This window comes from Panthera uncia, chromosome D4 (genome assembly GCF_023721935.1).
Source record: "Panthera uncia isolate 11264 chromosome D4, Puncia_PCG_1.0, whole genome shotgun sequence".
Lineage (NCBI taxonomy): Eukaryota > Metazoa > Chordata > Mammalia > Carnivora > Felidae > Panthera > Panthera uncia.
In genome coordinates, this window is record NC_064807.1 from 65,038,007 (window position 1) to 65,054,044 (window position 16,038).

General features: G+C 35.3%; 1 protein-coding gene across 3 annotated transcripts in view; it reads left to right on the plus strand.

The window, feature by feature from the left end:
* The window catches only part of FSD1L (fibronectin type III and SPRY domain containing 1 like), a 78,653-nt gene that overhangs the window by 28,349 nt on the left and 34,266 nt on the right, over positions 1 to 16,038 (plus strand). For all 3 annotated transcript variants that reach the window (XM_049627354.1, XM_049627362.1, XM_049627372.1), the window contains exons 5-7: positions 8,568 to 8,590; positions 13,103 to 13,224; positions 15,191 to 15,400. In XM_049627354.1, the coding sequence (XP_049483311.1) occupies positions 8,568 to 8,590; positions 13,103 to 13,224; positions 15,191 to 15,400 (355 nt within the window). The remainder of the gene's footprint in view (positions 1 to 8,567; positions 8,591 to 13,102; positions 13,225 to 15,190; positions 15,401 to 16,038) is intronic.

The window sequence follows — 16,038 nt, forward strand, 5'->3', positions numbered from 1 at the left end:
GTACTTGTGTTTTTTACCTTTGTTATAAGTATTTTTTGACTTAGGAAAGAAGATTAATATTGCTATTAACATTGTTCAAAACCTAGTTTTGTATTCCTTTTATGAGCTGATTGGGAAAATATCACTTGATGCAGATGAGCACTGTAACCTAGTGAAATTTGTTATTAAATCTGTTATTAAATGTCCCACTGTTTAGTGTAATTGTTTGAATGTTTTGTTAAAATATGATGATGTAGGTTCTTTTTTTTAAGTTTATTTAGAGAGAGAGCATGCACACAAGAGCAAGGGAGGGGCAGAGAGAGATGGAGAGAGAGAATCCCAAGCAGGCTCTGCACTGTCAGTGTGGAGCTTGATGTGGGGCTCGAACTCACGAACCTGTGAAATCATGGCCTGAGCTGAAATCAAGAGTAGGACGCTTAACCGACTGAGCCAGCCAGGTGCCCCCAAAATGTAGGATCTTACTTGAAGGGTATGTTTGGTATGAAATATAAGCAGTAGAATAATAAGACTGTTAATGTTTTTACCTAGATCCTGGTATTTAGGAGATTCTGATTTCTAGATTCTAATTTTTATTTTAAGTTGGGTCATTTTTAAATGATTACCAAGTTATCAAATCAAATACACTCTATTTGATGTAGAATAAGGATGTAGAGTATATTAAAAAAAGGTGTGAGAAAAGTGGGAACTTGAGCTATATAATTAGTAAAATATATACTATGTAGGAATTTTATCAAGATAAGATATTTGAATTTGATATTTTCTTGGTCTTTGTGGAGTATGTAGTGAAAACTGCATTAGCACGGTTTTATAATCCATTTTTGTCCATCTAATATTTTAATTTCATGATTTTTCTCTGAACTTGAAGGTAGAAAAAACTTCCTTGAGAAGATAACATTTTAGTGGTTTACATCCCTTGCATTTTGAAAATGAATTTTAAAAATGGATTACTTCTAATGAAATGAATAAAAACATTCTTTTGCTGTAAATCTGTGAATTACTTAATTCTTGAATTTGGAGGTAGATTGTAAGTAGGTTCATCTTTGCATTTGGTAGGACTTGCTATATAAAGGAATTATGAGGGAAATGTATCATACTTTAAAGTACTTTAAAAATATATATACATCACCTTTGCAGAGGATGTTTATGGGATAACCTCAAATATCTGGAACATAGCCAAAAAATTTACAGAAAGCAAAAAGTATCTGAGTCATCAAAATTAGTGTCATAGAGTTCATGGGCAGGAATTAATATTCTTTTTTCATGATAGTTTCTTAGAATCTGGTGACTATTATATACATGGCGCTAGTAAATTTTTAGTTTTTTCTTCAGTTTCCTAGTTGTTAACAGAGTCCCCTTCTAGTGGAGTGAGGTAGTTATAAATGACAAGCATAATCATAGCAGCAAGAACTAACAGCCTGAGAGTGAGGAAGAAGATAGGAAAACAGTAAAATATAGACAAAAGTACTCAAAAACAACTTGAACCCAGTTGCATTTAAGTAGGGACGGACGCTTGGGAAAACTGATCAAGTTTGTTTCTTCCAAGTTTCTCTTTCCACTATTTTCTGAGTCCTTTCCCCTTGCTCTCAAAGGCTGCTGTTTTCTCCTTTTTTCCTTTGTCATAACTTTGTTAAAACTTATTCCCAGATGATTGTCAATTGGGAAGGTTCTGATAAATCCAATTGTGGTTTAAACATATTTTTTTAATGTTCCACCTTGCTTTTTATTTTATTATTTTGGTTTTTCAGCATTGTGCAGTATTGCTTAATTGCTTAACCCAATTGGAAATGCGGTGAAATAAATTATTTGTCATTGTTTTGTACCTAAAAATCTGAGTTTATTGTTCAAGAAAAATGCTTAACTGAGAGTTGTTTGTGATTATTTTCTTAGTACATCCAAATAGTATCCAAATAATAGTTTGACTCCAAGTCACAAACCAAGTTCACTTTTCTAGTCAGCTGCGTGGACTATAGATAAGCTTGCCTCAAACACCTAATTGCTGACAGAATAGGGAAGATGACTTAAAAGATTAATTATTGGGCTAGCAGTATATTGTTAGATATTTGGGAAAATAAATTCTTTTAAGGTATACTGGTTATGAATATCCCATATTAAAGTGATTAAATCAGATTGATTTGAATAGCTCGTGGGCACAAAAATATCATAGGCTGAAATCCAGCTCCTGAGTCTTTTTAGAGTTTATTATTTTCAAAAAGAGTACTTTAAGTACTAACATTTAAATGATCATGTTGCAGTACCTCAGCAGTACTTGAATATGAAGCTATGCTTTTTACCAGCATTAGGCAATCTGAAAATGAGTGAGTAAAAATGGCACAAATGGAAAAGGATATTGGAACATACTTTCATTAATTTTTTAAAATTTGGCATTACAAATTTGTTTTATTTTCATTAACTTTTTTTAATTGTTAGAGGTTTGCTTGATATATATGAAGAAGGCTCACAAGCAAATGAAATTTGGATCATTTCCTTTATTTCTGGATGGACAAGTAGCCAAAACCCCACCAAACCTGGCTTCTCTGCTAATAGCTGGTCTGCAGAGCATTGCTTGGATCCTTTGGCAAAATTAATATTTCTGTTCCCCCATCCCTAAATTTGGAACTTGAATTCTTCTTGTGAAAAGAGATGAGTCTGTGGGGCAGTTTCTAAGTCACTAACCATCCAGTTCATTATCTTGCCACACATAACCCAATTTGTTAGACTAGAAGGGAGGGAATGGGTACCTGTACATGGAACCTTCAGTGGAATAAAAAGTACAGGGTGGGGTGAAAGGGGAACAGTGTCTTCTGCATTCGATCTTAGACGAAAAGGGAGAATGGATTTTGTGTATTTCCCACTTCAGACTCATAGTAACTCGCCATTGGCATATTGTTCAGTCGGTGTCAGCCTTGACCACTGGGTGGAACAAATAAGGAGAAGGGTAGAAGCTCAGTGTGTTTTCAAGGGAACAGGAGTATTAGCAGAAGTGCTTTCTGTGGGTTGAAGTCAGGAATGCTGAGAGAGGAAAAAATCTTTACCAAAAGCGTGAATGTTTCAGTTACGAAGGCAATTTAAAAACAAATATAAATATTTGTTAAGAATGGCCAAACTGTGGGTGCCTGGATGGCTCAGTCAGTCAAGCATCTGACTCTTGATCTCAGCTCAGGTCTTGGTCTCAGGGGTTGTGAGTTCAAGCCCTGCATTGGGCTTCACACTGGGTGTGAAGCCTACTTTAAAAAATTTTTCGAATAGAATAGCCCAAACTGTAATTTTTCACCTTATTTCATTTCTGGGCATTTATGTCTTATGTGCTTAGTCATAGAACAGATGTATGCAGTACTGTATTCAAAATTTATTTCAAGTTATTTACTGTAGCTTTGTGAAGAAGGCTTAAATGATCATATTTTAGTTCTTTTTATAAACAGATAAGGATATGTATCGAAAATATAAAACTTTTAATATATGGTTTCAACTGGTGTGTAGTAGTTTTGTTTTTTATTTTTTTTAAAGCTAGTATTTTTGCTTAAAGGAAAATAGCATCTCTTTTCATTTTCTCTTTCATTCTTTGGAGCCATCTCTTTTTCATTTTCTTGGAGTCCCTTTCATTTCCCAGGTTATTCCTTAATATGGTATTTTTGGGGTGAGGGTAGGAGTCTCAATTATATATTATAAACAGTATTGGGAAAGTATTAAATGTTTGCCCCTTAGTCATTTTCAGATTGTCTCGAGAAAACATTACAAAATTATGTTTCCCAAATCTAATGGGAAAATCTGTTTTATACTAAAACAATGTGAATGAACATATAGACAAGACTTGAAAAGTTTCTTAGTGTTGTGTGGCATTCAGAGTGTTACCAGGAACTCTGTTGGACTCTACTGCAAATCAAAATAAAGATAAATCCTGTCAGGCAAATGCTAGTTTTGAAATCTAGCTTTTGCTAGATTCATCATTTTGACAGCATGAGTGTATTTTTCTCTATTGTTATTCAGAAACAGATATACAGTTGGCCCTTAAACAAGATAGGAGCTATGAGCACCAACCTCCACATAGTTTAAAATCCATGTATGACTTTTTTTTTTAATGTTTTATTTATTTTTGAGACAGAGAGAGACAGAGCATGAACGGGGGAGGGTCAGAGAGAGAGGGAGACACAGAATCTGAAGCAGGCTCCAGGCTCTGAGCTGTCAGCACGGAGCCCGACGCGGGGCTCAAACTCATGGACTGTGAGATCATGACCTGAGCCGAAGTCGGACACTTAACCGACTGAGCCACCCAGGCGCCCCTCCATATGTGACTTTTGACTCACCCAAAACTTAACTACTCATAGCCTACTGTTGACCAGAACCCATACCTATAGCATAGTTGATTAATGTATATTTTGTATGTTATGTGTATTATATGCTGAATTCTTAAAGTAAGCTAGAGAAAAGAAAATGTTACTAAGAAAATCATAAGGAAAAGAAAACACATTTACAACACTATGCTGTAAACAACCTATATATAAGTGGGCCATGTAGTTCAAAGCCTGTGTTGTTCAAGGGTCAACTGTATTCTTATTTTTGTTGCTTTTTATTAATGTTCTGATTTTAACTAACTTTTCCCTAGTGGCCTCTTCATTTTAGTCTGTATTTCAGAGAATTCGATTGTTGAAGTGTTTAATTTGGATAATTTTTTAAAAGTTATGTGAAAATAAGATAGCTTAGGATGAACTTTTGGGGTTCGAAGATACTTTAGTGCTCATCACCTTATAGATGAGGTAACTGAATCCTAAACGAGTTAAGTAACTTGTTGGTTCATGTGGTGTGAAACTTAGATCTCTTAAACCTTGGTCTCAGACTGCATATTTTTTACTGATGAATTTCAAAACTTTTGCTGAGTGGAAGAAATTTGAAAATCTCAAATTTTGTTCTTTTTGGGTAAATGATTCATTGAGTACAATAAACAAGATCTAAAATTTTTATTTTATTTCCATTTTAACTGTTTAGAAAATACTATTCAATTAGCTGCTCCACAGTTGAGTTATTTTAGGGTACTTTGTATCTAACATCTTCCTATAAAAATAGAAAAATGAGGATATTAAAAAGAAATACAGAAACAATAAGATCTTAACCTTCAGAGTGCTTGATAAATTCATGGAAGAAAATAGTTTCTGTATGTACTTATAGCAGATTAAAACCAAGAGAGATTGAGAAAGATCTGGTTTAACTTCTTTATATCTAATTGGTAATTATGAAGAACCATTTGCAATTACTCCTATTTATACTCTTATTACAGTTCTATTTAAAGAAGTTTGGTCTCAGGTGATAGATTCCTATAACTGATCAGGATTGTAAGATTTATTTTGAAAACAATTAATTGAGAGGTGGAGGAAGAGATTGGGAGAGAAAGGAGCCATATCTGAAGGCAATAAAGTTAAGTGAAGTGTTGGCAAGGATTTCAATAAAAGATTGAAATAGAAATAGTTATTGAAATTGAAAACAGTGGTATTGAGCAAGGTAATATGGCTAATACTTCTTGAAGGCTTCCTAAAAATATACAGTGCCATTACCCAAAAATCTGAAGATTCACTGAGGCCTATTCATAATTCACTAAGTGGAATTCTGTAGATGCAAATAAATGTGTTAGAGATAGAGCAATGGTAAATTCTGAAATCGTTTGGTACTTGTTAAGCAGAGATGTTTAATTGACAGAATGTGTCACTCTTGAAAGAGGAATCAGGCAGCATAGTAATGTGTGTCTTTTGGATAGATTTCTGCTTTGGGAGAAGAAATTCCAGAAAAAAATTAAACAATTTTCCAATTTAAGATGTTTCTTGAAATTGGGCCCTTTTAGAGAAGTATCTTCAGAATTTGAGACTTTCTCCCCTTTTTTATCACACAGAGTAACTTTTTCAACCCCTTCTGCATTTACACAGTGTATGTACTGTTGAATTTGAACCTAAATGAAAGAGGAAATGCTGAGTCTTCAGTTTGATCACCTGGGTATGTTTATGTGTAAATACACAAGACAATTTTTCCAACATTATTTGGCTTTTCATGTATTCCTTTTCTGGTTTGCCACAAGTAATCTAGTACATTAAATGATAACAAGAAAGCTTTACATGCGTGTGCACATGCATGCACTTGCACAGACACACTAAAAAAACGGCACCGTTACTAAATTAAGTAACTCTAGACACAAAATTGAATCACTATGGTCAGTTTAAAAGACACAGTATTGAGGGCGCCTGGCTGGCTCCATCAGTAGAGCATGCGAATCTTAATCTCAGGTTCGTGAGTTTGAGCCCCACTTTGGGTATAGAGATTACTTTAAAGAAAATTGTTGTAGGGAAATTAAACATATATATTGTATAGTGTTCTTGAAAGATGAAACAAAATCTTAGTTTATTTTTTAAAAAAAGATAGTAATGGTCTTCAGATTGTTGGGTTCTTTGATAGTGACAGGTAAGTAACATTTCTCTAACCAAGTTCTAAACCAGTTGGGAAATAAGAGAAGACAGTAAAGCTGATAAGCCAAATACCAACAAAACGATACTGGAGAATTTGGCTTATATCAACGGGTAAGCTTTCTAATACTGAATCCTAGAGTTAGTCAGACTTGCCCACCTAGGTATAGTCAATACAAGGCTATCTCAGTTCTGTGTGTGTGTGAGAGAGAGCCTGTTTCTGTCAAACTTCCTGCATAGAGGCAAAGAACAGAATATATGTTCTCAGTAGGCAAGCAAGTTGCCAGAAAGAGGAAAAGTAACTGAGCTACTTATTTCTGGTTTCTCCTTTCAAACTCATCTCAGATTAAGTCCTTTCACCTCACCTGGAGGAAGAAATAAAGGGAGTCTAGGGGTAATGGTAGTGGCACTTATCCATATTTAAAGAAACAAGAGGATTCTCCTCTTTCTCTCCTCTGACATTTATATTAAAATCTTTGGTTTGTAATTCTAGCTGTAATGACAGTGGTTTTTAAAAATCATTGTAATTGACTTTCTTAACATTTCTTGTTCCTAATACCAAGGTAGTATCATGACTTGAGACACATATCAGTGCCACCTAATTGGGTTGTTTCCTGCAGAATGCGGGACTTGGAAAGTCTCTTTAGAAACTTATTAAGGACTAAAATGTCTTTTTGGTTTTAAATTTTTTAAATGTTTATTAATTTTTGAAAGAGAGACAGAACACAAGCAGGGGAGGGACAGAGAGGGAGGGAGACACAGAATCCAAAGCAGGCTCCAGGCTCCGGGCTGTCAGCACAGAGCCCGACGCAGGGCTCAAATCCATGATCTATGAGCTCATGACATGAGCCCAAGTTGGACGTTTAACTGAATAAGCCACCCAAGCACCCCAGGACTAAAATTTCTTGATAAAGGGAAGAGAATGATTAGTATACAGGTCTCACAGTTGATTCTGGTAGTGCTGGTAATGTGTCATATGCTGATGTCCTAAATGTCAGTTCTGGTTTTTTGTGTAGAAAGATATTCAGACCAGAATATTTTGGATGGGTATAAAAATGACCAATACCAAATAAGAACAGTATTAGAACTGAAGAGGAGAGGCAGCAGAAGCATTGCTATATACATCAAATTAGTGTTCAACTAAATTGAATAACTATTAGTATTACCATGTGCCAGGCGTTATGCAAGGCCTAGGATTAGAGTGTAGAGCAAAACAGCTATAGTTTACATTGGATGTATTATTGCTAATTATGGTGGTCAGTGTGGGGGAAAAAAAACTTTCGTTAAATATATTACATTCTATGTAAATGTGAAGGGGACAGCAGTTTTTGTGTGTATGTTTCATTGTTTTTCTGTATACTCTATAGCACCAAGTGATAGCTCTTTCTTTCCTAAACTTGTGTTAGCATTCTCAAAAAAAACCTTAAAAAACCCAAACATATCTCATGCAGAGCAGGTTTAAGTTAGCAGCTTCTGTATCATCTCAGGGAAAGACCCTATTGCTACAAGTATTTCTCTGGTTTCTCCTTGTCTGAATTTTTGTCATTACAACTTTACTCTTTTGGATAAAGGATTGTAGAACTGCAGCCCAGTTTTATATGTTAGCAGGCAAGCTCTCAAAATACAAAGTCTTTGCCCAGGGAAGGCATATAGAGAAAACTTGGAACAACCATGATGAAATGGTGAAAGATCACTGAAGAAAAATTGGAGAACAGATTTGACATGTATAAGAAAACCATTAGATTGCATAGAAATGTGTGCCCCATGAAGGAGATTGATTGTTCTAGTTGAAGAGTGTCAGACTGAATGCAAGTGGAGGTGTGCTTTGATAATCTTAAGGTAAGGAAAAACATTTATAGTCATCTGGAATTAGTTTGAAGTGTTAAATTTTCCTCCTTTTAAGGTGACTTATATGGGGTCTGGATTTTTTTTTTTTACTATAATTCTAACATCACATTGTGCAAGCTGATATGAACTGTACAGATTTCCTGTAATACATGTTTTGATGACTGTGAAACTAATCTATTCCAGGGTTTGTATCCTAACTTTTCTTGCATGTCACTGCCATTGAAACTTGCATGAAAAACACTAACTGCCTTCTTTCTCTTCTCCCTGATTTACTTCAAGGCTGCCAGACAGATCAAGGATAGGTATGGTATACAACCTACATTTTTATATGTGTCAATATTGAAGTCAGAAATGAAATTCAAGAACAGTTTCTTACTAGACTTTCATTGGTTAAAATAAAAATACCTAATATCCAAGTATAAAAAAAGAAAATGTCTTCTGCATATCTTCTGGAATAAATAATATATCAGCAAGATTAACAAAAATTAGTTGTGGGCAATTATGTACTTCCAAAAGAATTTCATTTCTGGTATAATATAGTTAGTTTTAGTACAGTTCTTTAATTAGCTATGAATGGTTGGGAACCCATTTTGGATAATTAAAAAATACATATTTCCTGGAATGTATTTTTTTGTTCATAAATTTTATAATTATGTCTTATTTTTTGAGAAGTCATAGCATTTTTAATAGTCCTCAAGAGCTAAAGCTCTCCTACTTCACTGCTCTCCTGTTTAACACCTTTGTATTCTCATTCCATCCTGTTCCTGGTGCCATCTCTTTCTGTTTCTCATGCCACTCCTATTTAGTGTGTGGGAAGAGAAAATTAAAATGATGACTTTGTTTTAAGAGGTCTTTCTCATTGGTAGAGACAGGATTAAGAAAGGTAATGTAGTACTGGCTGTAATGAATACACCAGAGGGCTAAAAGAGCTGCTTGCAGTTTTGGATTGGGTTACCACAGAAGGGATGGTTTTGCTCTTCCTGGCTAATCACTACACATTGAATAGTGAGACTATCACTTAAGGTTTATTCCTTTGAGGATTATGAAATTTGCTGAAAGGGGTAGCCCTTCAAAGCACCACTCTGAATCCTAGATTAAATTATTTATTCTTCACCAGATAATTCACAAAATTATTCATCATGGGTTGTGTGAAAACCAGTGTGTCTATTGTTAATCTTGGCTGAAGTCTTCAATTCTGTTTTTCTGATGGCCTATTATTTGACTAGAGGCAAGAGTCACATGCCAGTCTTTAGCACTCTTAGCACAGATGTTAGTTTTTATATATTTTTGGTATATTTTATATCAGGGAGTGATTAAAGACGTGGGTCATTCTTATCAGTCCTGCTTGTGGAAGGGTGATTATGAGAATTTGAAGGTGAGAAGTATTGACTGTACAAAGGAATGGGTGCTAGATAGGTCAGTTTTTTGGATAAGGTAGAATTGGGTTGTATCTGCTGGAATTCGGTACGAGTAATCCATCTTTCAGTGTGGCTAGATCATTCTCTTTAGCCACCTACTCCACTCTCCACTCTGTCTTTCCCTGGTCTCTGATTTTCTGGATTAGAAGTCATTTCCTAATCAGGCTTTTGGCTATCCAAAGACTTTTTATGAGAGCCCTTGCAAGATCTTCTTTTGTTCCTCTCCTAGGAATCTATATGGTTCTGTGCTTCCAAGAATCCTTTTCTTACCCCTTACCTCTTTCTCTGTCCAGATATGTTTGTCAGAATTTAATGCTCATTTTTCATGGCTGAATGCAAAGCTTTAGTGAAGCTTAACTTCTTTGCCCTTCGAAGCCTACTTCTTGGCTTGATTTCATCAGTTTCTGAGTGATATCAGCAGTCAGGGTTCCTTTTCTCTGTCAAAGCACTTTTTTTTTTTTTTTTTTTGGTCAAAGTCTATACATTATTTATTTTGGCTACCTACAAAATTTTTCCTCACTGCCTGAGAACTTCTGGGTCTTGGGCTTAATGTTTTAAAACTTCATAATGTCCAGGTTTCTCTGATAAAGATATTAGGTGCTCTGTCAGGAAACAAGCTTCTAGAATTCCATCATTGCCATTTATGATATAAAAATAATTTAAATATATAGTCAAAATAAAACAGTTTCTACTGAGGGAAGAAGTGGCATTTTAAGGAAAAGTGTGTACCATACCTGAGCAGGGAATCAAGTATATACAATTGAAATTGAATATTTATCATTTGTTGTGATAGAGGTTATGCAGGAGAAACAGTGGGAGTGACAGTTAAAACTAGCAACTGAAATGAAAAGATAATACACATCAGATCTCTGTAACTTTACAGATCACTAGTATGTACTTCTGGGTGCTTTTAGTAATGTTGTAAGATGATTAGTTGAGGTTTGTTGTGGATTTCTGGTTCTTGAAAGAAAGGGATCTTGAAAGGGTAGGTCAAGTTAATTAGGTAGATACTGTGAGGAAATGAAAGTGCTCATGCATATGTTTTGCAGTTATTTTGTCTTTGTAAAAATAAAACTAAGGGGAAATGATCCTTGTATTCAGCTTGTATGATAGGAAGTAAATCAAGAAAATCAAGGTGAATTAAAACAGTCCTGATCACAAGGATCTTGTAGAGAATTATCTAGGATTGTAGATTGTTGGTTTGGGCTTTCAGACACAATGGTCTAAATTTATTCAGTTTAAAAGTAAAAAATTTGTTCAGTCTTTTGAAAGATTATAGCATTGTTGTACATCTGTGTTGATTTATGGAGACTGAAATCTTCATTGACTAGAAAATAAAGGTTATTCTTGTTTTTTAAGTTTTAATAGACCTTTCTAATGTACTTTTGGGGGACATTCTTTTTCTTTGAGGCCATAGTGACTAAAATCAAGTTTTGTAGATAAAGTTTCAGATTTAAATTCCCTAAAATACTTTCGGATATTTTTTTTTGAACAGTTCTCAAAAAGCGTTTAAATAGGTTTAGAAGCATCCAAGTAGGTTCAAACCCATTTATTGATTCAGTAGTCATTTACTAAGTACCTATCTGAATATAGCTCTTTCAGAAGTCTTCAAATCACAAGATACTTGGGGCAGTAAAGAACAAACTAAGTGGGGCACCTGGGTGGCTCAGTCGATTAAGCATCCAATTCTTGATTTTGGCTCATGTCATGATCTCACAGTCACGAGATTGAGCCCCTCTCAGGCTCTTTGCTGGGCATGGATCCCACTTCAGATTCTCTCTCTCTCCCTCTGCCCTTCCCACTCACATGCACACTCTCTACAAAAATAAATAAATAAAAGAACAAAGTAAGACTGAGCCTTTGTTTCTAACTTTTTATTGATATCACCTGAAATTTAAGTATTGAGAACCAATAACTTAAAGTAATGTGTGTGAAATATTCAGCATTGTGCTTGGTATTCAGTGAGTTCCCTTTCCCATAAATTGTATTTCACTATAGCACATTCTTCTTGGTCAATAGATCAGCTGTCATTGTTATTAATAAAATAATTACTTTCCTAGTTAAAAAAAATTTTTTTAACGTTTATTTATTTTTGAGACAGAGAGAGACAGAGCATGAATGGGGGGAGGGTCAGAGAGAGAGGGAGACACAGAATCCGAAGCAGGCTCCAGGTTCTGAGCTGTCAGCACAGAGCCCGACGCGGGGCTCGAACTCACGGACTGCGAGATCACGACCTGAGCCGAAGTCGGCCGCTTAACCAACTGAGCCACCCAGGCGCCCCTACTTTCCTAGTTTTAAAATGAAGTAAACTAACTGAATACAGCATCCGTTTGACATTTTTTATCCCAAAATAACTGAAGATAGCAAGTTTGATACTTCCCATACCACGTATCTCTGGGTAGATTTGGCAGATTTGAATGACTAGGCCTAGTATTCCCTTTGTTCCTCAGCTCTATTTACTTCTCTCAAATTGTGTGCTAGCAGGACATCATCCGTGAATAGTACTTTTGTATCATTCTTTGACCAAAGATGATAAGGGGTGTTACTTTGTTATACTTGTGGAAACTTATTGTAATATAAGAAATTGAAATTTCAGATAAAATGGCAAATTAATAGAATATAAGAATTTCTTTTAATCTCCAGTTTTAATTGACAGAACAGTTCCCCCATACTTTGTGTAAAATGAGGTCTGGTATGGCTTCTTTCTTTTTTTGTTTTGTTTTTAATACCATATTCATCTAATAAATGTGTATTGGACTGTTATTTCCATGGCATATGGTTTCACAAGGCTGTTTCTCCTTATATCCTTCCGTTTAGCTGATTTTGATGCATCACAGCGACACCTACTAACATGGTTTTCAAAATTGTGATTTCACTTCTCTCCTTTCTCATCTGTGGCCCATCTTTAGCAGCTGCCAGGTGCACAATATTTGGTCAGTGTACTTTTACTCTTATTTGAGGATACATGGAGTAGTTGTGACTACTAAAGAGAGTATGCAGTTCATGATTTGGCACGTGAGAAGGGGTGAGGTTGGCATCAGGAAGTCAGTGAGATTGAGCGTACAGAGGCTCGGATCCCTGTTGAGTCTGCTAATGATGATTTTATATGGGATATTTTCTCTTGAGATATTTTTATTTGTGTACAATTTTATAAAACTGGCTGGAGGAAAGTTGCTTTAAGTTATATTTGAATGTCTAAAATTAAAAACATTTTACAGTTTTTTATTTAGTTAATTTTCGAAAGACTCTGAGAACAAATTTATTTTTAGCTTTGTTACCTTTGTTATAGTTTCTGATATTACTAAAGTGAAATAACGTCTGTCTTTTCATTTATAAATTAAATATGGTATACTCCCCATTCTTTTATTTTTAAAAGTATATTTTTGTTTGCCATAGAGTAACAATGGCTTCAGCCTTTCGCCTTTCTTTGAAACCAAAGGTCAGTGACAACATGACTCATTTAATGGTGGATTTTTCTCAGGAAAGACAGATGCTGCAAACTTTGAAGTTTTTGCCAGGTAAGTGTGTGTGTGTGTGTGTGTGTGTGTGTGTGTGTGTGTGTGTGTGTATAATGTAAGGTGGTTTTTTTGGTAATGAACTTTGAAATGTATATATTAAAGAAGTGTAATGTGGAAATTTTTTTCTTCAATCAGCAAAGGAATAATTAAATTTCCTAGTCTTTACTTTTAGAGAATTACTTCCCTGGTAGTAAAAATTCTGTTTTAAGAATCCGTCAAAGGGATATTTTTTATTGCTAGTTTGGCAGAGAGAAGCAATAATACCATGATAGTTAACAGTAAGTTTTAGGGCCAGACTTAGATTTGAATCCTGGCTGCCATTTACTTGCTGTGAACCTTGAACAAATTATTTAACTTTGCTTCATTTTTTTCATCTTTAAAATGTGATGGTATTCTTCTAGGGTTTGTGTAAGGATTAAATGAATTGAAATCTCTAAATCTCTTGAAAGGAGTACCTGGCACATAGTAAACACTCAGTGCATATTAGCTGTTGTAATTACCAGTATAGTTGTGGTTATTGGCTCAGATGGCATTTTATTTCCAGTAATAACATGTTAACATTGGTTTATTAGATTATTAGTATGAGGATATTTCAGTAGCCAAAACCATTTGAAATTGAGTCTCAAATTATTTTCCACATATGTGAGAGAGCCAACTAGGGACCTTTTGGCTAGTATTCTCTTTTTAGCTTACATCAAGTGATGGTGTTAGGCTGGTAGCTAAAACAGTTTGGACATGGTGGATTGAAGGAGCAAGTGCTTTTTTACTTACTTACAGGTGCTTTTTACTTACAGGTTCTAGTTAGAACTGACCTTTAGTTTTTGGAGGTTAGCTGAAAAGACAGATTAGTAGTCATGACACTATAATGGAACTAATAAAGGTAGCATAAGTGAAGTACAGTAAAACCTTGGATTGTGAGTAGCTTGTTCTGCTAGTGTTCTGCAAATGAGCAATGATTTCTAATAAATTTTAACTCGATAAATGAGTGATGTCTTGCAATACGAATAGTACGTGACCCCAAATGTCACATGATCACAACTGAGCCAATAATTCTTGAAATTCGCCTTGATCTATGGGTGCTATAGATTACAAGCATGTTCCTGGAACAAATTATGCTCACAAGCCAAGGTTTTACTGTATTAACTTGTGTGGGCCAGGTCAGAAGTTCTAAGTAAGTTTATACAAGGAAAAGATGAGAGAAGGAGCCATAGATGTAGAAGAAGAAATGATACTTCAGGATACTACAGGATATCTACCTGTAAATTGGCCTTTCAGAATTACTGTTGTCATTCATACTACTTTTTTTAATTAAAAAAATTTTTTTTAGTTTTTATTTTTGAGAGAGAGAGAGACAGAGCGTGAGTTGGGGAGGGTCAGAGAGAGAGAGAGGGAGACACAGAATCCGAAGCAGGCTCCAGGCTCTGAGCTGTCAGCACAGAGCCCGATGAGGGGCTCAGACCCATGAACCATGAAATCGTGACCTGAGCTGAAGTCAGATGCGTAACTGACTGAGCCACCCAGGTGCCCCTACAATTCTTTTATAAACAAGATTTTAAAAATACATAGAAAATATCTTAAATTATTATAATCATTGGATTCAAAGCAAGTTATTCTATTTTGTCAGTAGTGATTTCATCTATATTCTATAGCTGTTTGAAGTAACAGATTAAAAAATATGTGTTGAGAAGTAACAAGTCATTGTTGGTTCTTTATCCTTAGCATGTTCGAATTGCTTTTTGCCAAATAAGATTTTAATAAATCTTGAATACGTCTGTGAAAGAACTTTGAAACGAATTTTTAAGTGGAACTTGGAAAAATAGTTACTTTGCATTTATAGGGTATCCTTTCTCGTAGCCTGATTCAATGGAACCATTCAAAAGCAACTTGAAGAAAGCAGTTTGAATGACAAACGTGAATATTGGATTAGTACTAATAAATGAGAAATGAGCCTGTTTTTTTCTTTCAGTTCCTAAAGCTCCAGAGATAGATCCAGTAGAGTGTTTGGTGGCTGACAATTCTGTAACAGTGGCTTGGAGAATGCCAGAAGAAGATAATAAAATTGATCATTTTATACTGGAATATCGGAAAACTAATTTTGACGGACTTCCACGTGTAAAGGATGAGCGATGCTGGGAGATAATTGATAATATTAAGGGTACTGAATATACACTATCAGGTAAAATGACTGCATTTTATGAATTTCTTTCTCAGAAAGTAAATGTAATTGTGAAGAATATTTTGAGTTACTTTAGATATTTTATTTAAGTTTTATTTCTCTTTTTCAAAGAGAGAGCAAGAGAGCACGCATGAGCTCATGGGAGGGGTGGAGAGGGAATCCCAAGCAGGCCTGTGCCGTTAGCATGGAGTCTGATGCGATGCTCAAACCCACAAACCCGAGCTGGAATCAAGAGTTGGAGGCTTAACCAACTGAGCTACCCAGGCTCCCGTTGAGTTACTTTAGAAGATGAAATTAAGTTTCTTTAGCCAGGTTTTTTCTATATTTGTTATAGAAGTGAATTTCTCTTATAATATCAGGAAAACTTTCATTTTGACTACTTCCTGATATTTTCAATTTGTTAAAACAATGTATGTAAAGGGGTGCCTGGGTGGCGCAGTCGGTTAAGCGTCCGACTTCAGCCAGGTCACGATCTCGCGGTCCGTGAGTTCGAGCCCCGCGTCGGGCTCTGGGCTGATGGCTCGGAGCCTGGAGCCTGTTTCCGAATCTGTGTCTCCCTCTCTCTCTGCCCCTCCCCCGTTCATGCTCTGTCTCTCTCTGTCTCAAAAATAAATAAAAAACGTTGAAAAAAAAAAAAA